This window comes from Sebastes umbrosus, chromosome 6, assembly GCF_015220745.1.
Source record: "Sebastes umbrosus isolate fSebUmb1 chromosome 6, fSebUmb1.pri, whole genome shotgun sequence".
Lineage (NCBI taxonomy): Eukaryota > Metazoa > Chordata > Actinopteri > Perciformes > Sebastidae > Sebastes > Sebastes umbrosus.
This window is the reverse complement of record NC_051274.1, coordinates 4,336,515-4,364,000: the sequence shown is the minus strand read 5'-3', so window position 1 is coordinate 4,364,000 and position 27,486 is coordinate 4,336,515. Positions and strand designations below refer to the sequence as shown.

Below are 27,486 nucleotides of genomic sequence, written 5' to 3'. Positions count from 1 at the left end.
TTTTTTTTTCACACGTTTCACCAGATGAATTTGTTTGAACTTTTTTCACATGTTCTTAAGTCATGACACAGGACAGAAAACACTTAGATCTTAGAAAATGGATCACCAGAAAAAAAATTCTCACTTTGCTTCTCAGGGCTTCCGTAACTTGGAATTTGACAGACACAGCTTCTATCTTCATAACATCATCTTCATCTTCAAGTCCATGCCTCTTGTTCTCCAATGAAAATTGTTCACCGTGAGCTCTTTGGATTATCCAGAGTAATCAGTGGTGTAACAGAGACAAAAGTCAAATCATTTCTCTGTCACAAGTGTAGAAAAGGTATCATATTTTGCCAGTCTTACTACTTCTTTTGGTATTTATACTATTGTTAAACAATGATTTAAGAAAACGTTGGATTGTAACCATTGCTTTGCCATTTTCCCTCTGTCCTCCTCCAGATCCTGGTGAACTCCATCGTCCAGCCTGCCTTGTTGTATGAGAATGTGGTGGTGAGCGACGGGAGCCCCATCCTGAGAGATCTGCTCTTCAGCCCAGATCATCTGCACTTATATGCCCTCACCGATAAACAGGTAGGAGAATCGCACACACAAAAAATATAATGACCTACAGCCAGGCAAGGTTAGCAGTGCAGCCCATAATACAGCCTACAGCTGCTGTTGACAACCGTGATGAGGTCTGGTGATTTTTGGGATAGATCCAGTGATACGTGACAGCCCATGGCGCACTAATACATGCACACCTAGCTCAGTTTGTGTGTGTTTGTAACGATCTACACACACCTTGCTTTCACACTCGGATGCGTTCATACACTTTCATATATATATATATTAGACTTGCTGAGTGCTCGCAAAAACACACACACACACACACACACACACACCTTGCCACTACTAACAGCAGATGTAATGAAGGTTAGAAAGGGAGAGAGCAGAAGAAGAAAAAGCATGGATACAGTGAATAGCACCATAAAGACCTCATGAGAAAGATGTATTAGAAACATACACCGGGGGAATGAGCGATCAAGCTAATTACATACAGTAGCACATACAGCGCATGAACACATTTGCAATTTAAGCAGTATCACACACGGAAACACACATAGTCATAAGTGCTAATTAATATCATGAATAATAAAATGTGTTATATGTACTGTAGGATGAAGCTCCATACCATATCTTCCACCAGGGATACAGTATAGCCTATACGTACCATCTCTCCATTTGTGTGAAATATTTATTATTCAAAAGTAGAACAGCTTTATTTTTTTTATTTTTCTTATGAAACTTATTAAGTTCACAGAAACAACAAGGTTACTTTTGAAGATCTTTTTTGCTAGCTTGTTTGGTTTTAGAATTATCATATTCACTTTAAAGGCCTGGTCACACTAGCATTTGAAACGCTGTGGAATCAGTTGACAGTGCTGACGGTCTTTGGAGGGTACGGGGAGCATGAGAGTCCATAATGGAGGAAGCTATCGAAGCTATGTGTTGCATCGTCCACTTTATTTAAAGGGGGATCTATTGGCAGAAATGGTATATAATATTTAGGGATGCACCGATACCACTTTTTTCAGACCGAGTACAAGTACTTACATTTGGGTACTCGCCGATACCGAGTACCGATACGAGTACTTCTCTGTGCCAAAAGACCCTCGTTAACAGCCAGCTGGAGGGTGTGAGCGACACACGGCAGGCTGGGGAGTCCTGCATACGAGGCGGTGCGCCGCGACCGGCTCTAGGTTGGCTTGGAAAGGCTCGGGGCGAAGTTGGCTCGCGGCCGCAGCTTTACAGCGCTCCCTGCCCGGACCTCGCCGCACTGTGGACAAAGGGCTCGCTGCGCCCTCTCTGCCCCTTCTCCCTGTGCGACTGTTGACCGGGGTGGACTGTCCCTTAGTGCGCCCCAACGCGTCGTGCTGCCAGATCGGGGCCTCGGCCCACGTAAAAGGCGCCAGGGGTCTGCGGCGATGTCGGCAACCCACCCAACCCGTCTTGAAACACGGACCAAGGAGTCTAACGCACGCGCAAGTCAAAACCCCTAGGTGCAATGAAAGTGAGGGCTGGCACACGCCGGCTGAGGTGGGATCCCGGCCCAGTGGGGTTGAGCGCACCACCGTAAAGTGGTATTGGTGCCGTTGTATCGGAGCCGTTTTGCGAGTACGAGTACATGAGCACAGTATCGGACCCGATAACCAATACTGGTATTGGTGCATTCCTAATAATATTCATAACTATGTTTTCATTAGTGTGTAATCACCTGAAACAAAGAATCGTTGTGTTTTTGTAAGCTTAGAATGAATTCTTCATATCTACATAGGGAGCGGGTCCTCTTGAGAGAGTCCACCATGTTGCTCCGCCATGTTTCTGCAGTAGCCCAGAACAGACAAACCAAACACTGGCTCTAAGAAGAGAGACTTTTGTGTTTTTATGTTACCTGAAGACCATCGTACACATCCAGATCAATGCATTGTGTTTATATATTGTATATATTTATATATATTCCTGCAGTCCTGGCATGTAGGTGTTGTTGTGTTAAAACGACTTCATCCATGAGAGTTTGATTTGCAGAGTTCAGCTACGTCCACTTTCCCTCTCCTCCTTCCTTTACCTGCCCGGCTCTCTCATCTCATAATGGTTAATGACTGCGATGTGATAACCTTCAACAAGACTTTCCCCGCTACGTGGCCAGTAACTGTCATGTGAGTGCTGTGTAATTTACCAGCAATTAGACATAATTGACTTCCACGTGTCTGAATGAGCACAGAGAGGAAGTGGAGTGTAATTGATATGAGTGGACGGCGTCGGTGTTGATGTGACAGAGGAAATAAAGTCCCAGTCCAGGAGGCCGATATGTAATGTACAGGAAGACTCATAAATACATATTCAAGCTGAGGGAGTCCACCCACTGATTTTTGAATTGCACCCACTGGACCACAGAATCATGCATGTGTGCAAAGAAAGAAAAAGTTGATTCAGAATGGGATTTAATTCTCAAATGTATTAATATTTACAATATCGTTCAACCAGCCAGCGCTTGAAGTCGGCCGGTGCTACCAGAACTTCTACATTTTACTCCTTGTCGTACCGTGACTTTTCTCTTGCGCAACAGCACTTTTCAAAAGCTGCCGGTACTCCTCTCTGCCCTCTCCATATCAGGTTCTGATGGATCAGGGAGATTCATAACGGCGATTCATAACAGCGCAGTGCCAGTGTATTTGCTCATTAGTTGTATGAACATAAAACTATGTGGAGAGCATTTGGACGAATTGATGGATGACACACTGGGGGGGTAATCAATCAATACATTGTCCACATCCTTTTGCTAAATAATTAGTGAACTGTTTATCATATATTTTTTTTTATTTATGATCAAATATAATTAATGAAATATTATTTAAAATATTTTTTAATCTGCTCTTTTAGGGCAAACGTTTCCAGAAGAGTTATATGTTCAGACGAAGGCTGTGATATGTGTAAATAATAAAATAATCATTTAACTAGTAATAATAATGGTCTAAAATGATGTAAATTTGCATAGCTGCTGTATAATATGACTGGAACACTGCTCCTAAAATGATACCCGACTATAGGCTACAAATAACACAGGAAAGCACTTAAACACACCACTTTAACCTTATAATGTTCCAGTGTGAATATTATTGGAGTATTATAGGCCTACGATAGAAGATGCATAGCCCAAGTATAATAATATAGCAATAAAATCCCAGCTGATTATGACTGACACTGTATAATATGCTCAAAGAAATAATGAATAAATAGGAATAAGTCACAAGAGATTGCTGATACCAGCCGATACACACGCCAACATGTGAATAAGAATAAGAATGTGAATAATACTTTTTTTTCCAGTTTGAGCACTGTTTCAACTGCAGCATTAAAAAGATTGAAGCAGTAGAATATGTGTGAGTGTCTAGATTCTCAAGACTACAGACTGTAGAATTAGGCTGAATTTCTACATCAACATGACAGAAATACTAGATTTACTTATTACAAAAAATAATATTACAAAAAGTGATGGCAAGAAGGTCCAAAGTCTCAGCCAAAGTACTCACTCACTTCTCTGGATAAGAGCTACAAGAGCTTCAGAATATTACAAAAAAATGGCGAGCTGTCAACAGAGACTATAAGACTTAATCGATGATATCACTTAGAATGATAATCTCAGCACTGGGCCTGCGTTCAACAAGTCTCTCAGTATCAGCCAGCAGTGCTCAGCGGCTGCTCAGCAGAATGACGGAAGCTGAAAGTCCATGCTGGGAGTGTTCGCAGATTTACCCTTTTAACTCCTGTCATCTGCATTAAAGATGACTGCTATTGCCACCAGAACGTCCTTTTCAATTATTAAAGCCAGTGTTTTATTTTTCATGAGCACTGATATGTCCACTACATGTCTGTGCATGTTAGTGCGCTGACTGTAAGGAGGTCCAGGCAGTGACAGAGGAGAAGCCTCGTATAGAAACCACTTTGCCTCCTCTTAGAGGCGACCCAACGTGATACTGTTATGTATTATAACTAATGTAGCCAGTGAAGAAGTGCATCCACACTGTGCGTGTTTGCGTGTCAAAGTTAAGGCGATAATAACGAGTTAACGCAAATTTGTTTTAATGCCACTAATTTCTTTAATGCATTAACGCAACTTGCATTTTCATGAACGCTCAGTTTTAAAGCTAGAGTGAAGATACTGGCATCATATGAAACTAGAAAACCTAATGACTCCATCAGTGCCAACCATGTACACTGACAACCTGTTCCAAAACCTAGCTAAATACAGTTTGTTGTGTTGTGTTTGGTGTGGAAGCGATACTCGACTCAATTCTCGGCTAAATAAATATGAGGGTAAATGTCACATGACATTCCATACAGCCTCTTTGACAATAGTCCAGGGCTATAATGTTTTACACATTGTTATAGTTTTTGTATCTTCTAGAATAAAAAGGAAAACATAAACGCTGTTTTTCAGTGCCTTATCTAAGTGATGTTTTCATGTGTGCTAAAACATATTCTGAATTTAGGATTTTTTGGAACTTTTAAATCCTTCCCGCCAGGATAAAACGGTAATGACGTAAAACTTGACAAACACATTATCAGCTATATACAACAAGCTAATCTTTACTAGCTACTGCCTAGCGTTAGCAATCATAAGTTTGGCATTACGTTGGACAAAATTTTTATTCACAACTTATTTATACTAATGATAGTTACAAACATCTTAAATACCAGATTGAACACAAGATTATAGCTATACCCAACTTAATATTTAAATATTTATTTTATGTCACTATATAAAATATTTCAACCAAAGTTACAGTACAGTTATCTTTTCATCCAAATCAAAAAGGAGTTGGGTTCACATTTGAACCCTCTTGGTCGTGGTCAGCCCGTTCTCATTCCCAATGCGTTAAATACCAAGGCTTTGTCACGGTCATCGGCGTTTGGTACCGCCTCACGCGGAACCGTTTAGCGCCGGTATGAAACGCACCGGGGGTTCCATTAACTATAATGTAAACCCATCTGCGGCAACAGTTAATGCTCAGAGAAAGAAAGGACTTTCATCCAGGAGATCGCTGTTGCTATCCTGTGTTAAGTGTCACTTTCACGTTACAATCGGCTGTTTGTTCGTGTCCCGTGTTCACAACGTTCAGTGTCATTTTCACTATACAAACGCAGTAGTTTTAAAAGCCCGACCATGTAGTTCTTTCCTAAACCTAACTCACCTATAATGGTTTTGTTGCCTAATCCTAAAGTGACGCCAAGGGTAACTATTGTGATTTTTCATGCCCAAAATAAAGTGGCGCCAAAGGGCGAGACAAAGCGGTGTGTATGTGACGAGTTGGGATGAGAACATGTTAATGTGGCACACTGTCTCTTGGGCAAATGTGGATACGTCTCTAAACTTCTGCTGTTTCAAGACAGCAGCTCATACGTGGTTACACTCTGTGCTACTTCGGTCGGGGAACTGTTCATTACTTGTATGTTGTCATTAAACCGGATCCATAAATGTAATGTCTATCTAGAGTCCAGAGAAAACAGCTACAGGTTTTATCTTTTGGATACTTTTTTTGGCTTGAAAAAAAAAAAAAGCACAAGTTTTATCCACCCCGGGGCTTGGCCAGCGACCTTAAACCCCGATACATTATCTCCAGTCCACACAGCCTCTGGCTAGGAAGACACTCCTCATCAGCAGGCCGGGGAGCCTCTGCTGGAACACAAGTTCACATTCTGCAGCAGAGGGGAGATCCTTATTCTTCTCTATGCTGTCTGAAGCTGCTACTGGGAGAGCAGTTACTTCACAAACTCACTCCATCTGAGAGAGAGACAGAAGTGAGGACCCCTAAGAATATTGAAAAGATGAGGCAGGAAGAGTCAGAGAAAGGGACAGACCATATCCTGCAAACCAATTATATTTCCCCACCTCCTCAGCGCTCTTCACCTCTCTCTCTCTCTTCCTCTCTCTCTCTCTCTCTCCCTCTCTCTCTCTCTCTCTCTCTCTCTCCTTTTCTCTGACTGGACTGTGAATTCGGTCAATGTTGGGTTAGGCCATTACTGCTTTACAAAGAGATGGCCATTCCATCTGTTCTACTCAACCCTGTCTCCCTAAATATCCAAAATACGTTTAGAGGGAAATGTATTTTCTCACAGAATGAGGTCGCAGATTTAAACACATGATTAACATGTAAAAACAAAACAAAAATGCAACAAATCTACTTAGTTAGGTTGGGACACAAAACTACTTGGTTAGCCCTTAGCCTCTTCGCTAAACTGAATCAAAAATAATGCTTTTCACCGATTGGCCACAGAATGTGAAAACGTCATTTTCTACGACAATATTTTGGTTAGCGTGGACTTTACACCAGAGTAGCTAAGATGAACCTTGCGTCTCCGTGTCGCAACCAAGTATAGACATAGATTTAGTATCTGACTAACTAGTTTTAGCATATCATTTAACTTAAAGGTCCCATGTTGTAAAAAGTGAGATTTTCAGGTCTTTTACATGATAAAGCAGGTTTAAGTGCTATATAAATACTGTTAAACTATCAAAAACTTTCAATCTACGGAGAAATACACACAGCCGATATTCAGAAATTGCGCGTTTGAAACAAGCCGTTAGGATTTCTGTCCATTTGTGATGTCACAAATATACAATATTTAGACCATTACATGGTTTTAAATGAAAACATTCTAATTGTGTCCCAGTTTATTTCTATTTTTAGTGTATGTAAATAACATCAGCTGACACGAAGTAAAAACATGGACCCAAACTGTTGCCTAGCAACGCAATTCCGTTGCAATTCCATTGAAATGCAGACAGAGGGTAAACACAGGTATATTCAGGCAGACAGTATGAGGAAAATAATGTATTTTTTTTAACATTACAGCATGTAAACATGTTCTAGTAGAAACCCAAAATACAAGTATGAACCTGAAAATGAGCATGATATGGGACCTTTAATAGAGAACTTCTGTACAGCTGGTGCAACAACAGGCTGCTGGGCCGTAAAAAACGATAGAATGTCTGTTGATGGAAGTGATGCGCCTCACCTCTGGAAACACTAAACCCTTCCCATTGGCTCGCGGACATCAGCTCCTTGGTGAGGCCTGCACTGGGACTTGTTCTCGCCAAGTAATTTGAAAGCCTGTTATATACATTCTCTCTGTAATAATCACTTCAGAAGTGAGGTGTACCTCCACCCTGTTTGTCCTCTCCTCCTCCTCCTCCTCTTCATCCCTCCATCCCTCTCTCCTTGTTGAATAATAGAAATGCCAAGTGATGAGAGCTCAAACATCACAAAGCCCATTTCCCAGCTTGACAGAGCAATTTACCTTTTCCCATATTCACTCACACACATAATTAAAAGTGGTGAATTGGACTGCAGCGTATAGACCGCGTATCTGTACAGCAGTACCGTGCTCACACATAAGCACGCACGCACACACACACACACACGTAGTGCGAAAACATAAAACTGCCCGATTCACCGTGAGGAGAGGAGAGTTTTCGATTAGCGAGCGATGGATTTATACATGGCTCTCTTTGTGTCTCTGCTACACACACACACACACATACACTCACACAGACAGTCTCTCAATGTTCTCCTCCCTCCGTGTATCGTTCTGCTGCCTCCAGCTTTTGGTCCGTCTCTTTCCGTTCGGCGATATCACGTCATTTTTGTGCTCATAAAAAAAATGAACAATGGCACTAAATCAATTTTATCACTGCCGTTGTTTCCTCGTTACATGTTCAAATTGTCCCGATCTAATAAAACAGCAGGGCAGGAGAGATTTTTTCATCCTGTCACCAGCCTCTGTTGTTGATGTCACCGAGACAGACATTTCTTGTATCCTGCGCGTCCCCACGGATGACATCACCTAATTGCTTTAAAGTAAATGACTAGGTGGATTACAGCTCATATTCTATTGATTTTGTACTGTACCTTTGTGCCAAATTACTCACTTATCATATGCTTACCAGTCTTCCTGCTAATATCCAGCTATGAGGTGACGCTTTCTATTCACCTATTTCCCATTATCATTTTATTCCAATTCAGACTGCCTGAGGGTTTTGTATTTTACATTTTTTGTTTGTTTGGGGATTTGTAATTCTCGTATTGATGCGCAGTAATATGCCTGCGAGGCCAAGCCCAGTCTCTGATCTTTCCTCCGCTGTAGCATCACCACCACGTCTCCGCCGCTGAACGCACAGGGGCCAAGGTCAAGCCTCTCCGCTTGTAAAACAGCTTCGTAAGGTGACCCGTTGGCAGCAGATGCCTTCGCCCCTGCCTCCGCGAGGCCCCTCAGACAGTAGCATAATGGTCTGATGATGTACCTCCGTGTATCGATTTAGCTACAGTACAGAAATGTACTTAGCCAGTACTGTACTGCACAGTGGAGAAACCCTACCCCTGGCACCACATCAGAGGAGGTTCATATTCAATTCACTCAGCATTTACTGCACTTGGAGGTCAGGGAGAAAAGACTGCCGCGCGCTCCTTTTTAAGCAGCTTCTTTGGTGTTTGTCCAACTCTGAAGTTGCTAAAAAAAAAAAAATGTTGGGAGAGAATAAGAGAGGGGCGGGGGGACAGAAATCTATCGGAAGTGCCCTTGGGCCCTGTCAGCTAATTGGTGAGTTGAGTTTTGGAACGCCGTGTCTTAGCAGTTGTTTTGCGTGGGCAAGTTGAAATTAGTGATGGAACTATTGCTTAAAGATACTGTCATTTCAAGCAGTAGACAACTGTGAATATCCTCTCTGAAGTATCTCTGAGTAAGACATTTTCTATGTTTAACACTTGACTTTTCCTGACCACTGAGCCCCTTGTGGGTTTAACCAGTGGCATCAACAAACAGACTTTTTTTTTTTTTTTGCACAATAAAAAAATGAGCAGTGGCTCCAAAGCAGATGTAAACAGCCACTCTGGACAAATAGAAAAGATATACCAAGCTTTTTCTGTTTCTTCTGCAACATGGCTGACTCCGCGAAGAGGACCCGCTCCCTATGTAGATATAGACGGCTCATTCTAAGGTAACAAAAACTCAATTCTTATTTTCAGGTGATTATACACTAAAGAAAAACATACTTATTCATGTTATATTCCATTTCTGCCAAAAGATCCCCCTAATTGTTACACACTGGTCCTTTAAGTAGACAGCAGTAGAGGAAGTGCTGCTATGTGTTGACAGCAGTTGCTCATGTGCTCATTAACAGTCTGTGTGGATCCCATTGGAAGTGTTGTAGGTTTTTTCTTGTGAGGATTTCAGAGCTGGACATAAGTCTTGTTTTGAAGTGCACATCACACCGTCTCAGCACAAAGTGCAGTTGAGGCAATTAGCATGGACTTGCATGGGGACGGTTGTGGCTCAGGGGTAGAGCGGGTCACCCACCAATCGGAAGGTTACCGGTTCGATCCCAAGCTCCTCCAGCAATTCATTGCATGCAGCAGTCCTTGAGCAGGTTACTGAACCCCAAAAATTGCTCCTGAAGTGCCGTCGGTGAGATCCTGATGGGCAGGTTGGCACTTTGCATGGCAGCTTCTGCCATCAGTGTGTGAATGTGTGTGTGAACGGGTGAATGTAAAGGGCTTTGAGTGGTCGCAAGACTAGAAAGGTGCTATATAAATGCAAATTCATTTACCATCCATCACCACGTTCCAAACCATTTAATATGTATATGTTATTGCTATTTCATTTTGTTATATATCCTAGCTTGGAAAAAAGAAAAGAAGAACTTAACATAACTCATAATGACATTTTTAAATGTCATATTTCAATGTGTTTTTATTATATGAATCACATATTTGCAGTGTGCTGTCAAAGACTCAAAGAAAGGACTTTTAATTTGCATTACACTAGCATATCTTTGAATGGCATATCTGCCAAAGTCCTTGTCCTTTTCTTGCCTCACACACACACACAGACATTCCGGCTGTCTGTCAAAGCAGAGAGATGAGTGATCGGCTGATCAGAATGTGATTTGTGAGACAGTCAAAAAGACAGACAGAGAGAGAAAGAGAGAGATGTCTTAATGTGGTTGAGAGGAACAGCGTGACCTGGGTTTGAACAAGGAAATGGGCCAAAGTTGATTTGTGAAAGAGCTAAACTGAGTCACTGAATGTGTGTGTGTGTTAAAGGAATACTTCACCTTCAAAATGATTATTCGTATATCAATTACTCACCCCGACTTACCTTGAATTTGTGAAGTAAACGTTGTTTTTCTCGCATGCCTCCACGGCGAACGAAGAATAAAAAAAAACTGATAAAAGTCTAGATGAATTAAAGTAACTGGGGCCACGTCATGTCAAAACATCTGTTTACGAATCTCACACAACTCTCCAGTATAATCCAAGTGTTGTATGCTGAGTACTTCCAAACACATGCATTATCCAGACAAGTGGTGTGAGGCGGAAGCGTTTCAAGCGTAAGGTTTTAGCGTGAATAATGTCACTGTAATGGAATAGTTGGACATTTTGGGAAATTAGCTTATTCGCTTTTTTCACAAGAGTTAGGTGATAGTTCACTTGATACAGCCCTTATATCTTTCCATTTAATATGTCGCTCCAGCCAGCAGACGGTTAGCTTAGCTTAGCATAAAGACTGGAAACGGGGGGAAACTGCTAGCTTGGTTCTATCCAAAGTTAACAAAATCCAACTACCACCACCTCTAAAACTCATTGAATATCATGTTGTATCTTATTTGTTTAATCAGGGTTATCACCATGAGGTTGCCAGGCAACCATTGGAGACGTAAGGAAGGCCAAGAAAAAGTCTGGTACATAATCTGCCGTAACATTACAATGTGATGTTTTTACACTTTGACTTTTGTACCGATGAAACAAGCCAGATGTAATGCGCTAGTTTGCGCTTTTAAGGTGTTAACTTTGGACAGAGCCAGACTTTCCGTTTCCTCCTGTTTCCAGTCTTTATGCTAAGCTAAGCTAACTGTCTGCTGCTGTAGTGTACCAATTAAACAAACCAGATGTGACGCGTTAATTAGTGCACATTAAAGATGATGGTAGGCCGATTTCATTAACTTTGGACATAACCAAGCTAGCTGTTTCCCCCTGTTTTGAGTCTTTATGCTAAGCTAAGCTAACTGTCTGCTGCTGTAGCGTCATATTTAACGAACAGAGCGGCAAGAAAGCAAATAAGAGGATTTCCCCAAAACTATTCTGTTTTATATTCTGGTGAGCAGAGAATGAAGGTGTCAATCAAGGGCCTCTTCTTTAGTATAAAGGGGACACTCCTTGTAGTCACTAAGGCTGTAATCTTAGCCTGATCCAGACAATACAGTACAGTGATGTTTCACACTGCAATCTGCCTTCTCCTTTCAATATGCCTCGTGCAGGAGTCACACAAAAGGGAAAGATGAAAAAGAGAAACATGTTGAAGGGGATTCCTGTGTAGGTTTTGCTGATCATATACGCTGTCAAAGACGTGCTGGGTGTCCCCACAGCGTGTTTCCCATTGCCCATTTGTTGTTGGGATATGACTAATACCTGCTCGTGATTAGAGAGCTTATGAAAACAAGAATGCACTTTTTAAAGGATAATGATGGAGAGATCCCCTCGGTGTTTTCCTTCTGTTTCTCTCCTCTCCGTCTTTCTCCTCCAAGGCTGCCGGTGTCTACCTGTGATCTATGGCCTCATTTGCTGTGTTTTTCGGTGTGTCCAGCCAAATTCATGACAGATGAGAGCATAACAGAAAGACAGGCAGAGGCAGAGAGAGCAGGAGAGAGGACGGAAATTGGACAGTTTTCAAAAATAGCGGAAACGCCTCTGAAAGAAAAAAAAAAAAAGTGTGTTTATTTTAGATCCTGCTATTATTATTATTATTATTATTATTATTATACAGGTGTAGGTATATGTATATTGTAGGGCTGTCAAAGTTAACTCACAGCTTGCGATTTTTAGGTTGTAGCATGTTCAGTTTTAAAACTAGAAGAACACATGAGGAATCCATCGGTACCAACCATGTCATACTAACTTGCCGGGAAGGAGGCTAAATAACGCTCCACACTCACGCTTAATTTTGGCGAGGAAAAACCTGGCATAGCTATTATCAAAGGGGTCCCTTGACCTCTGACCTCAAGATATGTGAATGTAAATGGGTTCTATGGGTACCCACGAGTCTCCCCTTTACAGACATGCTCACTTCATGATAATCACATGCAGTTTGGGGCAAGTCATAGTCAAGTCAGCACACTGACAGCTGTTGTTGCCTGTTGGGTTTGAGTTTAACATGTTGTGATTTTATTTTTTTATGCTAAATGCAGAACCTGTGAGGGTTTCTGGGGTTTTTCATTGTCATATACTTACATTTGCATAAAGCACCACATTTGCCCACTCCCATGTTGATTAAATACTTGGCAAATCTGCCTTTAAGGTGCATTTTGAACAGATAAAAAATGTGATTTAATATTTTAAACAATTGACAGCCCTAGTATATTCATATTGTAGCTCTTCTAACCAGAATGTGTGTGTGTGTGTGTATGTGTGTTGTGCACCTGGCGACTGCCTTGTTTTCATTGCATCGTGCTTCATATCCACATGTTAAAAGTTCATACTTTATTGACTCACACGTGTAGACCATCTCTATCACGTCAGAATGAGCATACCACAAATTGCATATCTGCGTTGCTGGTTACGTGTGCGCTTGTATTTCTTAAAAATCCAGCTGGCTGGCAGAATAAGCCATCCATCAGCCTATTGTGTAGTAATAGCGCCTCACATTCTCCCCCATATTATACAGAATAGACAATTACAGCCGGGCCTATAGCCGCGGCTAGCTGGCACCGCACGGGCCCCATATGTGGAATGAAACATCAGTCGCAATTACATTTGTGTGTCTTTCTCATCCATCCTTCGCCTGCATCCCTCACCACCCCCCCGTCTTTCCTCTTCCCACCCTCGCCCCCTCCCCTCATCTGCCACCAGGCAAATTAAGAGCCTCTCTATCATGACCCAAATGAGAGAGGCTCATTTGTAGCCGTTATTTATTTGTAATAAACTCTCCCCCATCATCTCCTCAGCTCTCCCTCTTTCCTCCACTCTGGAAACATGACAGGCAAAGTCAAGTCAATTTTTATTTGTACGGCCCAATATCACAAATCACAAATTTGCCTCAGGGGGGGCTTTACAATCTGTACAGGATACGACACACTCTGTCCTTTACAGTACGACCCTCTCATCGGAGGAGGAAAAATCCCCCCCCCCCCCCAAAAAAACCTTTTGAACAGGGACAAATAGAAGAAACCTCGGGAAGAGCAACAAAGGGGGTTACCCCTTCCAGGATAACAAAAAAAATGCTACATATAATGTGAGGATATATGAAGAGATGGATCCAGGAGATGTCAAGCAGCTTCCTGGCACCGCCAAACAGACACGACCTCCTCACCACCATGGAACCTAGAGAGAGGACAAGATTTTTGTTTTAGTTCACAGTTGCTTTTGTATGTTTCCCATGCCAATAAGCCCCTTTGGACTGATTTGAATTGATACAAAGACTAATCAACATCCGACATAATAGGAAAACACTGACAGAGAACATTTTACTGACACATCTACACTATCAATACTTCCTGCTTTAACTACATTTAGCTGATAATAGGCTACTTTTATACTTTTACTGCATTAAGGTTTTGAATGCAGGACTTTTACCTGTGGTGGAATATATTCACAGTGTGGTGGACTATTAGTAGCTATTTTTACTTTAGTAAAGGATCTGAATAGGCTTCTTCTTCCACCACTGCACTTCGCCAAGTTACCTGAGCATAGGTGTGTGTGTGCTGCTGTCACCGTCATTACAATAACATAACTTCTATCACCGGTTAGGTAGCTAATCCACATTTTTCAAAGGCATTGTGTAAATCAAAAGAGAAGATTTTGGTCAACAACTGATCTGTTTCTCACCTTATTGATGAACGGCAGTAGCAGTTGGCGAGTAGAATTGAAAAGGCATTTCTCATCGCCGTCTGTCTCCTCTGAAATCTCCGTATGAGCGCAGCACAATCTCATCCGCTGAACTGCTATCCCATAGTTGATATAGTAGGAAGGCAGGCGAGAGGTTCGTCCTTGACACTGTCTCCAAGGCATAAAAGGAAGGTCGACTCCATTGTAGCCTATGAGATTGGAATTTCTTCAGCTAAAATGTAACCATAGCAACATCATCACAGAACGCGTAGATGGTGACGCAAGCGCACTCAGGTATGGATCAACAAGTACAGTTTGAAAGATGCGCCGCGGGGGAGTGGGGACAATCGCACTCGGGCACGGTACGGATCAATCGTACCTAAAGTGAAAGCACCCGAAATCACCCGGAGGTCCAGGTCCATCATTTCCAATGAGGCTCCAAAAATCAGGAGGGGCAGAGAAAGGTTGAATAATAAAATAATAACTAACTAACTAACTAATTGGAAGTTAGGGCAAAAAGATGGGTTTGAGTTTGGATTTAAAGGCCACCACAGAATCAGACTGTCTGATGTCTATAGGGAGGTTATTCCAGAGGAAGGGGGGCTCTATAAGAAAAGGTCCTTAGGCCTGCTGACTTTTTAAAAAATTAAGACGCATCTGAATCCCACTGGAAGCTTCTTTTGTCCACAAACACTGTCAATTATTAGTTTGAAGACTAAAATGAATGCTTCAAATGGAAATTTGTTTCCACTGTGATCTCATGGTTTCTATCTTCCTCCACCTCATCTCCTAATTCCCCTTCTCCTCTCCTCCCCCGCCTCCCTCCACTGTCCTTAGATGGATGTGTTTCCCTCCGCAACAGCAAATAGGCCAGGAATGAAAATGCCATATTTAATATAAAAAGGTGGTTCTCTCTTACTTACTGTCTCTTACACACACACACACACACACACACACACACACACACACACACACAGACACTCCTGAGTCACCTCAGTAAGACAAAGAGTCTTTGGCTGAGCATCTCTCGTTTCCCGTCCCATTATCTGTTTTCTAAAACTCAATAATTGAACTGTTCCATTGGAATACATCATCCGCCCTACTACCACAAAGCCACATTGAATAAACTTCTCTCCCTGGCTATTGTGCTTGAGCGTGACATGTTTTTTTTTTTCTTCCTCCCTCTATCAGATGCTGAGGCTGTATTACTAGCATGGTATTTGTCCAGGTGCAAGTAATGACTGCAATTTGCTGCTATTTCCTGTAAGAGGCCTGTGCCTGGTAATGGTAGCATTATAATAGTTATCGGACACAGGTTACTATTATCATGCTATGAATCTGCCATAAGCTATTGTGTTCGACTGTATATCGGAGTGACACGGAAGGAGGAGATGTACAGTCTGAGGATGAAATGGAGGTATTACTGGCGGCTATTTGAAAGCTGCGCTGTTATGAAAGCTGTCTAGGGATGCAACTTTACAAATAAATGAATTTTCGGTAGCACATTCTCACCCGATTCAACTGTTATCAACTTGTTAAATGTGCATTATCAGTTGTTATAAGCCTCATTCATGCGGGTCAGTGGGGGCCTACTACACCTACTACCTGGTGAAAGCGAAACTTTGAAACAACACATTCTAACCTGTTATACTGCGCTGTAACAGTGAAGGTGAAACTTAAAAAGCAACACGTTCTAACACGCTGTCAAACTGAATGAAATGTTTTGAACTCAAACGAAACATATTTTTTAGGTTTAGGCAACAAAACCACTTACTTGCAACTAATAGCCGAATCCAGAGATATTTTCCTCAACATAATGAATGTGCATCAGACCAACGGGACTGCACCGCCCTGCACGCTCAATATGACATATCCGGTTCTGCCAGCTTCCTGCTAGCTGTATGCGGCTGTAATAATGGATATATTGGATGTAATTCTTCACCCATGGTGTAAGCCCGTACCATGGTGGATGTATTAACGTCTCTGTTCCCAAACAACCGGCTATCGGCCAGTAGCTAGTAGCGTCCGGTAGCATGACATAAACATAGTTTAATGTAGTTGTAGGTTATTTACTAACACGCAGGTCAAAAGCACCGGACACAACCTCTTCTACATCCATGGTCTGTGGTCTATTGGACATCGATTTTGGAGGTCCTTGACATGAAACATTTTGAGATGTAGTAGGAGTATAGAGGAAGTGTAGAAGTAAATGGTTATAATAGTTTGTGTATTTATAATATATACTGACCCACATCTATGAGGCTTATAACAACTGATGACACCCATTTAATGACCTGATAACAGTCTAATTGGCTGACTCTCTATGACACCCGTGTCTATAATGCATTCTAAACACACTTGTAATGCATTATAATCTGCTTATTGCACTTTAGAATTATAGTTATAAGCACTACATACATATGCATAATGATTTATAACAATAATCACATTCTAAATCATTTTATAATGTTATGTTACTGTCACTTCTAAGGTCACTTTTTTTGCAAGCCCATGTCTATAATGAATTATAAACACACATATAATGCATCATATGATTATAATACACATAATATATGATTAAAATGCAATATATGACATTATAAAAAAATATAAAAGATATAATGTATTACAACTATGGGAATACATTATAATCCTCGCAAAAAAGAGTGACAGGCAATTAAGTATTATAGTTCTTGACCTTATAAGTCATTATAAAATGTGTTATGATTGTTTTTATAAAGCATTATTAATATTAATGAGTGATAAGTATAATTACACAGTGCAGATTATAACACATTATAGTTATGTTGATAATGCATTATAGACATAGGTGTTTTTCATTACACCATTTTACACAAAGCCCAGAAAGTTAAGTAGTTCAATTTAAAGTTTTACTGCAATTTATCGAGCAGATGTTGAGATATTTTCACTGGATAAGTGAAAACTTAAACCTGCTGGTGGCGCAAGATGATAAGTCAGGATCCACCTCTGGGGACCATGCATGTCCAAATGTCATGGCTAATCCGTGTAATAGTTGTTGAGAGATTTCAGTCTTTGAAGACTTGAACTGCAACACTGATACATGATCATACACCAATTAATGACATGTCGCCCTGCAGGAGGGCGGCAAAGGGCTTGCTCCGTTGCAGTACGCAGTCATCTGATGGAAGACCATATTTGAAATATACGGTGACCTGAAAACCAACATATGCTTTTGTGTCTGATTAATCATGCAGCAGTTGTTGAGGCAAAGGACATGAAAAGAGCCTGATACACTGTTTGAAGGTTGAGAAGTTGAAGGAAAGAGTTTCCTCTTTGAAGGTTTCTACACTGCTGCGCCTGCAGCTGCCATTAGAATTCACCCTCACCACCTTCCAGCTCACCTGGTGTGCCCCCTGCCTCTGCAGTGTTATTGATGTCGTACTTCACCTGACGGAGGCAGCTGGAGGTGAGCGGGCGTGCGTGTGCTCGTGCGTGTGAACTTGTGTCTTGGGTGGTCAGTGATGTGTTTTAAGTATTTAAAAAACTGCCCCAGAAAACTTGTCTCAAACTCTCAATTTGGTCCAAATTGTAACTTTCTCACTGGTGTGTGTGTGTGTGTTTGCCTGAGGCAGTTTTATGTCTGCCAATCCGTCTGTCACCGGCAAAACTGCTTCCAGCAAGTTGAGATAAAACACATGGATGCTGATGCGCGGGTGATTTTTGAGATCTAAGCGAGAGCAGAGTAGACCCGAGTGTGAACAGGTATGATTAAATCATTTCAAAACGCCTTCTTTAGGATAATTCCTGGACTTTAGAGCGTTCTACAAGCTGGGTGAAATTCAGGGTAACTCTTCCTGATAGTTGAGCAGACAGATGGCGGATGGTGAAAACGCAGGCAGCAGCAGAAAATATGTCCGTTTAATGACAAGTGCAAAGACAACTATCTGTGGGAATGGATTTCTTTAATGATAATTGCTCTCACTCTTCCCCCCTTGATGTTGGTGTACTTCTTTGGTTAAATAGTTAATAGTTAGTTGCAGTTAAAGAGGCAGGTACATCTGGACGGCACTGTTTGATGTCCTCGTTAATACCCATGTTCTCCGATTTCCCCAAAGAGATCATTAAAGTTTCATCTTCTTACCGTAGTCATGCAGACACACAGATGGCAGCCGGTAGAGATTTAGCGCACAAAAGGAGCAACACTTGATGCTTATCTCAACGGTGTTATGTACAATAGCGTATTTCTTTGCAAGGAACTAGTGCAAAAAATTTGTCAACCATGTGTAGGTTTCAGTTTAAAGTGAATGAAGATGAAGTATTTCCTGTGTACTGCAACTCCCATTTTAATGGCCAATTTTTTTGTTGGTTTGAAGGTTTGTAGTTCTTGACAGCTGGAAGATTATATCAAGAACATACATTTTTTGTTTACAATTAAAGCTGTTGACGGGATATCATGCTTCAGAATGTATGGTATTGTATGGGGGACAGAACCTGCGAAAATCAAAAATATCTGAATGAATAAATAAATGACTTGATAAATAGATAAATATTTCATTAAATGTAGCAATAATATTATTAAACATAAGTTGATAAGCGGCAGCAGACACCGTTAGCTAGCTCGCTCACAAGCATATAGTCCTGCACCCTGACCCTTTGATGACACATGTTGAGCCACAGTCCCCTCATTTGCATAATGAGGTAGAAATGCATAAAAACATGTTTAAAGAAAAGAATACAGGAATAAATATGTTTGGGGGAATAAATATGGGATGAAATGCAAAGGGAAATCATACATAAACAAATAAATACATACATACATACATACATACATACATACATACTTACATAAATAAATACATACATTTAAAAATGAATATAAAATAAAAAATGCAAAAGTAAATAAACAAATTACAAATAAATCTTAAAATAAATGAATAAATTACAAAATAAATGTTAAAATAAATGAACAATGAGAAATATAAGCAAACATAAATAAATACATTTAAAAATTAATAAAAATAAATACATGAATAAATAAATACATAAAAGGGAAAATTAAACAAGAGTAAATAAACAAGGGAATTAATACAAAGATAAATAAATAAAGAAGCAAATTAAAACATAAATATCAATTTATGTCACATTTTATCAGTTTATTAATGGCTAAATTTATTTTTGATATTATTTTTGCTACATTTAATGACATATTCATTTATTTATCTGTTTCATATATTTTTTGATTTTGGCAGGTTCCGTCCTCCATAGTATTGAAGGCAAGGCAAAACATCCTGACAGAATGGGTTCATTGCTGCATGAAAGGCCTTAAAGTGATACTTCAGCAATTTTTTAATTGCACATCCATACATTTGGGGTACTTTCAAGAGTCAGGTTAAAGGTACAGTATACTATGCAGCATTGTTGGTTGGAGTTTGTAAACAGACCATTCGAAGTTTCCCTATCCTCCCTGGCTCAACGTGCAAGCGAGAAAGAGAGAGACAGCAGCGGTGGCGAGCTAGAGAATGAATAAAGAGAGGGGGCGGCGTTAATGAGAACAAAGCATTGAATCAGAGTCTCACAGCAGTTACGTTCTAAAGCACATATAAACTCTGCACACCTCCGCACAACCCAGGATTGTTTTTGTATCAGTCTATACATTGTTTTCGTTAGGAAAATGCTGCATAGTATACCTTTAAGAAAAGAGCGGTCAAAATTGATTTTCTTTCAGTTTTAATCTGTTACAATTCAGTTCAAATAATTTGTACTATAAGCCAGTTTATATACTACCAGTGATAAGAGGTGATTGGGGAAAAGGTCTTCAACATGCAACAATTAAAAAAGATCAATACGTATCCCATGAACACAATAAGATAATACAGGAGGAACATGCACAGTTGTTAAACTGTCACATATGGATCTATACTGTAGATGACAGGAAGTAAATAAGTGACCAGAAGGCCCAGTCTGTTTTAATTTAAAAGGGGCGTTGTCCAGACATTGAAGATTCATTTTCTAGCTCCAGTGGAGCTTTTTGTTTTTCTAGACTGTTTAGTGTCTCTTGAAGTAAACTGCTTGCTTGCATCAATGTTCCCTGATCCACATGAGAACTGAAGGGCAGTACACAGTGTATCACAAAGAGATGTTTGTCAGAGGGGTGTAATCTTGACCCGAGTGTGTGTTTACATGTGTTTGAACCTCTACTTCTCCCCCCTCTAGCTAGCCTTGTCGTACGCAGCAGCGAGGAGTTGTAAGCAGCACCTCCAGAGCTGTTTATCTCTGATAGTCACAGTGGGCTCGTTCCTTTAATCTCATGTTCCAGGCGCGAGGACACCTCCGAGAGATCCCGCGTACACCGGGGCCTATGCGGTGTAAGCTGTTTGAAGGTGTTGTGTGCACAGTGTGTTGTGTACGATATTAACCAGGTGTGTGTTTTATTTCCAGGTCACCCGTGTATCAGTGGAGAGCTGTGAGCAGTACAGCTCCTGTGGAGCCTGCCTGGGATCAGGGGACCCTCACTGTGGCTGGTGTGTGCTACATAACGTGTAAGTGCATTTACTCTTCTTTAAGTGGGTGTTCTGCAGTTAATTATAATGTTACAATGACGCACAGAATTGTGGAATTTTTATCAGCTCCATTTGTATTAGTCATTTTTATGTTCATGGCCACCAGTATGATGTAGATCTGCTTGACATTACATTCTTGTACGTGTTATAACACTGCAAATGCTACAATTTGCAGCCTCATAAGGGTTGCGTTCAACAACAACAAAAAATCCCCAAAAATCCCAGAAAGATGAAAATCCACATTTATTAAAGCTGCGAACATATCGATTTATTCAGATGTTTGCTGTGTGTATGAAAAATGCACATGGTTTAACTCGTACTGACCCCTTTACTGTCCAGTCAGCATTGAGTTGGCCATAAACCTGTTCTGCTAATTCAGTCGGAGACATTTGTGTCAATGAACTGAGCGCTTGTAGCAAATAACAGTTATGTAATGCAGGTAGATTTAGTGGGAACGGTTCTGCTCTATGAGGGAGATCCCAAAGAATTAGAGATGCTACGAGGACTCTACTGAGAATCCAAACAAACACATAATGTATATGCAACCTGTTCTCAATCCCAACTTGTCATATATGGACGCTCGGTCAGGGCCGCTTGGCATTGCTTAGGTTTAGGTAACAAATTACTTGGTTAGGTTTAGTAAAAGGTCATGGTTTTGGGTTAAAATTTTTATTTTTTACATAGGCTACATAACTTGACATGATGTAAGTTAAGTACTCTACAGAACGTACTTACTTAAAATAAGTCAACGTTGAATTTTGGTTTCATACGGGACACAAACAGCGGCCTCCTGAGTGAAAGTGGTCTGTTTTTTGACTCATCCATACACACCGACCTCCTCCCTACACAGACTTTTTTCTCTTTATACTATGTCACCTGACTTACAGAGCAGTTGCTTCGAGCGTCTAATACTGACGCCCGGGCATAGCGTTCAGTTCACGCAGAGCATTTAAGTCAAACTTGCATTAGCTGATTGGCATAAACTGTTCATTCATGCCTTGTGCATCGCTAACAGAGGGCAGTTACAAAACTTCTGGTATTTGAAGCCCTGGGAATTGGGATGTCACGGTGAGAACATTTTCACGCTGGTTAATAAACTTGTGACAACACGCACACCGGCTGTGACCTCTCCGTCCTCTGCCTGCTGATTGCCTCATTAACGTTATGGATCCCTTATAGCATTGTGTTTAAATCCAAAATATTGCCAAATAGGCACTTTTGCTTTTCACTTTGATACCAAATCCTCCGCCATCATCTTATCTCTCAACTGTCTCTCATCCCGTGTTTTTGAAATCTGAACCCTTCTACTCTGTGCTGAGACACCGTAAGGAGCAGACACTTTGACTTTCAGTTTGGGAGGCGGGGGGGGGGTAATCCATGTACACGTGTTAAAATGATTGGATGCTACCAGTCAGCTGATGAATGAGCCACTGATGGTGTAGCATGAATGAGCAGCTTGTGCCAATCAGCTAATGCAAGTTTGACTTCAATGCCCTGCGTGAACTGAACGCTATGCCCCGTTGGTTTCTCACTCTGCTTATCTACTGGGCTCTATTTGAACTGTTTGTTGTGCTATACTATACTTTTTTTTAAAAATCTGCTCTAATGAGAGACACTCTTTAAGTTATTTATAAGAGCTCTTAAACCTGGTTGAACCACAGTAACATGTTGATTAATGCCACTCCTGGTTACATACAAGTACACACATTTTCCATGCATTTATACACCACTAATAAACAGAAACTCTGCCTGAAACCCAGCATCCTGGAGTTGTTCAATAAATACTGTACATCACTAATTCAGTGCACTTTAAGCGACCTTGAATGTTAACTCTGTGAGGAAGGGGAACTTTTTCTCCCGAGCGAGAAGCAGCTGATAGAACCAATGCCACTTTTTAACCTTGGTGCATGATACTAAACGAAATGTATTTTACCTAAATAATCAGTAAACAAGATTAGTGTGGATTTAATATACTAAACAGATCTGAATTGAATATGATCTATGAGGTTTTTGAATTGAGATGTGACTGTAGTGTATCGTCCTGCTCTAGATGTTCGAGGAAGGATCGCTGTGAACGAGCAGAGGAGCCTCAGCGTTTCACCACCAGAGTGGAGCAGTGCGTCCGACTCTCCGTCCAACCCGACACCATCTCTGTCACCATGTCAGAAGTGCAGGTACAGCGTGTTGGTGTATCAGTGTGTTTGTGTGTGTTTAGATGTGTCAGTTTGTGTATTGTTTAGTGGGGGAGAGAAAGATGGACAGCACAAGTGAGAAAGATAAATGTGAAGCTTGCTCTTGAGTCATCACTGATGACAATATGTCCATCATTTTTAGTTTGAGCTTGAAAAGCATCATTTTCTGCAGTGGGGCAGTAGAAATGGTGCTTATTGCATCACTAATAAAAGTATATTGATTTCCTTTCTCTGCTTCCCTTCCTTCTCCCAGTTGTCGCTTCAGACGCAGAACGTGCCCAGTCTGTCTGCCGGGGTGAACTGCTCCTTCGAGGACTATGTAGAGACAGAAGGACGCATCTATGGTGGACGGATCTTCTGCCTGTCCCCTTCTACAAAAGAGGTGTCCCCCATCACACGAGACCAAGGTAAAGAGAAAATATCCCAACATACAAAAAAAACAAAGGGGGTCCGAAAGATGTGGAATTGTAAAATTATGGTGTGAAGTTCCCAGATCTCTGACTTGAACTCTCGACCTGAAAGAAAATGTTCATTTCGTTATGATTCAAAATCAGCAATATCTGTATGAGACCTCAAAGTGTTTGATATTAAAGATCCCATATTGTAAAATGTGAGATTTTCATGTCTTTTATATCATAAAGCAGGTTTAAGTGATATATAAATGCTTTGAAAGTATCAAAACACTCAATCCATGGAGTAATACAAACAGCCCGTATTCAGAAACTGTGCGTTTGAAACAAGCCGTTAGGATTTCTGTCCATTTGTGATTTCACAAAGGTACAATATTTAGACCATTTCACGGTTTTAAAAGTAAACATACTAATTGTGTCTCAGTTTATTTCCTGTTGCAGTGTATGTGAATGACATCAACTGACAGGATGTAAACATGGACCCAAGCTGTTTCCTAGCAACGCAATTCCGTTAAAACGGAGCGTTTCAGACTGAATACAGTTTTATTCAGACAGACAGTATGAGAAAAGTAATGTGTTTTTTGAACATTAAAGCACATAAACATGTTCTAGTAGAAACCCAAAATACAAGCATGCACCTGAAAATGAGCATGATATGCCCCCTTTAAAATGAATAACAAAAAACATTATTAAATATGTATTAAAAATAATGCTGCTGTAATTAAACACAGTACAGACACATACCTCTTTCACTTTTTTTAAGTCGTACCTGTATGACTTTATTGTTAAAATAGTTGGTAATAAGACATAGTTTGGACTACATACAGTTGGTTTACGGACTCTGAAAGCTGAAGACCTCAGGTTTTCAAAGCGGTATAACATCCATATGTTCTATAAATAGATTATTATGAGTAGTTATAGTGGCGTTATCTAACTACATCAATGGTTGGTTCCGGGGGCTCTCGGGTTTCTTTAAGCTAGATCAATAAAAATGACATCAATAAAAATGACATGATGATATTGTTGTTGCTCTAGCTAACAGGTGCTAACTGGCTAAATCTGGTAGCAGTTGTTGAGCTTGTTTGCTTAGGAGGCAGGGGACATGTGATTAGCTGAAAGGTGAGAGGACAGTGACAACACAACTGTCAAGAAAAGTGACAAAAAAATGTATTCATATGACTATTTACAATTTATTCCATTTATTTATTCAATATTGAACACGTTGGAGCTACAGTAAATTAGTCATGCTAACACAGTTGTCATGCTTTGTTAGGTTCTCTGGGTGTCTGAAAGTTGTACTTTCTAAAAAAAAAAAAAGAAAAAAGAAAGTTTCCTAACATTTCGAAAGCTTAACAAACTTTTGTTTCGGAGAGAAGACGACTCTAATTCATTCCTGGCTCCTCTCGGTTGAGCAGTTTTGTTTGATGCTGCACAAATCTAAATTGTTTGCTTCATTCAGCCTGTTCATTCATCTGTGTGAAACACGAGTCACTCCGCTCTTTAACTGCACCCGTTTCTTTGTGATTATCATAATAAGAAACTGCTGATTCACAAACTTACTGCACACAATCCATAAATGTATACGGACAGCTTCAGAACCGCTTCCTCTACGAAATACTATTGATTCAGCTCCGGGCTTAACATTTCAGAATACACATGGCCTGGGCTCGGGCATGAACCTGGGTTCATGAAACATTTTCCATTACTGTATATGATAATATCAGTTGTACAATATAGAAATATTGGAAGACTGTTGGAAGAAAAAAAAAAAAGCATGCTGGTAATATGGTGTTTTGTGACTCCTCATAGGTGACCAACGTGTTATAAAGTTGTATCTGAAGTCGAAGGAGACGGGGAAGAAGTTCGCCAGCGTTGACTTTGTCTTCTACAACTGCAGCGTCCACCAATCGTAAGTTTTTGTTTTTTTTTAGTTTCAATTTTCAAAATTAAGAGTTTGTTACTAAGTGTAAAGGAGTTGAATTAGAAGTGGAAGAAAGGAGTGAGAAAACGTCTCTTTGCATATGCCCTACACCCAGCTAGATGCAGACTGGTGGAAAGCATTGATCAATAGAGGGGCGACTGTGGTTCTTTCCCCAAAAGCAATAATGGTAAAATATTGGCCTGCAAATAACTCCTATAATGGAGAATGGAGAGAACAGCATGCAACCTTTGCTAATTCATTATTCAATGTATTCAAGCTTTTTACAAATCAATTAGTTAATTAAATCTCGAGCAATAAAGGGAGTACTGGTGAGTGAAATAATAAATCGATTGCTAACCATGCAAGACCTCGATGGGCAGCCGAGCTTGGGAGGCTAAAACGCGTCAGTCGTGTTTCTTGGAAATGAATTATCCCTAATTTAAGTATAGGAATGCTGATTGGCTTTTCAGCACTGGTTTGAGAGCAATTTTTGCATGTTTAGAACGGGGAAGGAGAGAGAGACTGGAGAGACCACACACACATTTTTATACACTATTCTAATTTGGTGAAGAAATGATTCATTAAACATATAAATCTACTATGTTATTCCAGTCGATGCAGTATTATTTGTGGTTGTTAGAGCTGAACAATTAATTGTTTTTTATTAAAACTGAAATTTATAAGAGCCCAGATTTGATTAATAAGTCAAAGTATGATATGTTAATGGGCTGTTTTAGTTGTTGACTGTTGTTGGCTGTAAGGACAACTCTTAGCTAATAGCTAATTAACACTAATTAGGTGAGGTGGCCAAGCTATAAAGTGAAACTGCTGTTGTCTGTATAATGTTATCTGCTCTGCATGCTGGGGCTGTACAATTAATACTCTTCAAAAGATGTTTTTTTTTTTTTTAAAGAAACCATACTAAAATTCAGTAACATACTGAACTGTTGCGAGTCTATAGAGAACAATTAGCAGCTAGCATGGTAGTCTTTCAGTGCAAGTGACCAACAGCTGGCAGGTAGCAGACAGTGGTCAGAATATTACAGTTTTTTTTATTATATCAGTGTTTTAGCTTATCACCTTTAGACTTTGAAATAAGACCTTTGGTATTTAGGGCTATAGAGCAGTCTTTTCTTCAAAGCATCTTTGCTTTTCTGGGACGCTAGCCTTAGCTTCAGCTCAGCTAGATGTTGCTAAATGCTGTCATTTGCTTATTTGCATATACAGTATAGTAGGGGTGGGGAAACAAAATCATTCACCTATGTATCGCAATTTTTTTTTTACAAGTTTGAAATCGATTTTTTTCAATGCCAGAATCAATATATTTGCTTCATTTGAGTCTATGTGGAGGTAGAAGGAAGTTACCGCTTTCATTGTTGTAGTCTGAGTAACGTGACGTCATTTCCATTCCGTATTTGTCAACCAAAACAAACCGCAATGAGCCGACACGACAAAGCAGAAAACAGCAGAGGGTTTGCATGGATACAAACTGCAAACTCACATTTTAAATCCAGCGTGGTAAACACTACACATCCAGTAAAGGATGGAAACACTTTGGGTTTCACACATTGCAGGAAAAGCAGAGCTAGACAGCACGGCTAAAGCTGCATGCTAACTCTGTCATGGACAGGAAACGTTATCGTATCGCGGTAACGTGCCGTCAAGCCGGCCGTCACTCTGATCTCCGTGGTCAAATAGGCCGATGCTACAACTGTAGAGCACCCATACACTGACAGTTATGTTAAATCCATAAAAACGGCCCCGATGGAGCTGACCATGGATGTATAAAGAGAACGGAGCTGACGGGAGAGCTAGAGACGGACTTGGAGGAGTTAGAGGAAGTATACACGTGTGTATACATCCAGTTTTTAAAATAAGGTGTTAACAAAGGGAACTTTATATACAAAATACATATATGGAAATATGATTGATTGAATTATTTTCACAAGAAGTATAAAACATTACATGTGCCTTATAAATGAAAAAAAAAATACCACTAAT

The 27,486-nt window shown here is 40.4% G+C and overlaps 1 protein-coding gene and 1 long non-coding RNA gene across 2 annotated transcripts in view; one reads left to right on the top strand and one right to left on the bottom strand.

Moving 5' to 3' along the window:
• Positions 1 to 27,486, top strand: part of LOC119490163 (plexin-A1-like) — a 361,229-nt gene that overhangs the window by 174,165 nt on the left and 159,578 nt on the right. Inside the window, 5 exon segments of the mRNA XM_037773385.1 lie at positions 442 to 573; positions 20,841 to 20,941; positions 23,013 to 23,136; positions 23,408 to 23,561; positions 25,374 to 25,473. Coding sequence (XP_037629313.1) covers positions 442 to 573; positions 20,841 to 20,941; positions 23,013 to 23,136; positions 23,408 to 23,561; positions 25,374 to 25,473 — 611 coding nt within the window.
• On the bottom strand, positions 12,901 to 16,435 carry LOC119490165. Its single transcript, XR_005207345.1, has 3 exons — positions 16,195 to 16,435; positions 14,421 to 14,629; positions 12,901 to 13,916 (listed from the first exon to the last, which is right to left on the bottom strand). It is a non-coding gene; the product is annotated as an uncharacterized LOC119490165 (long non-coding RNA).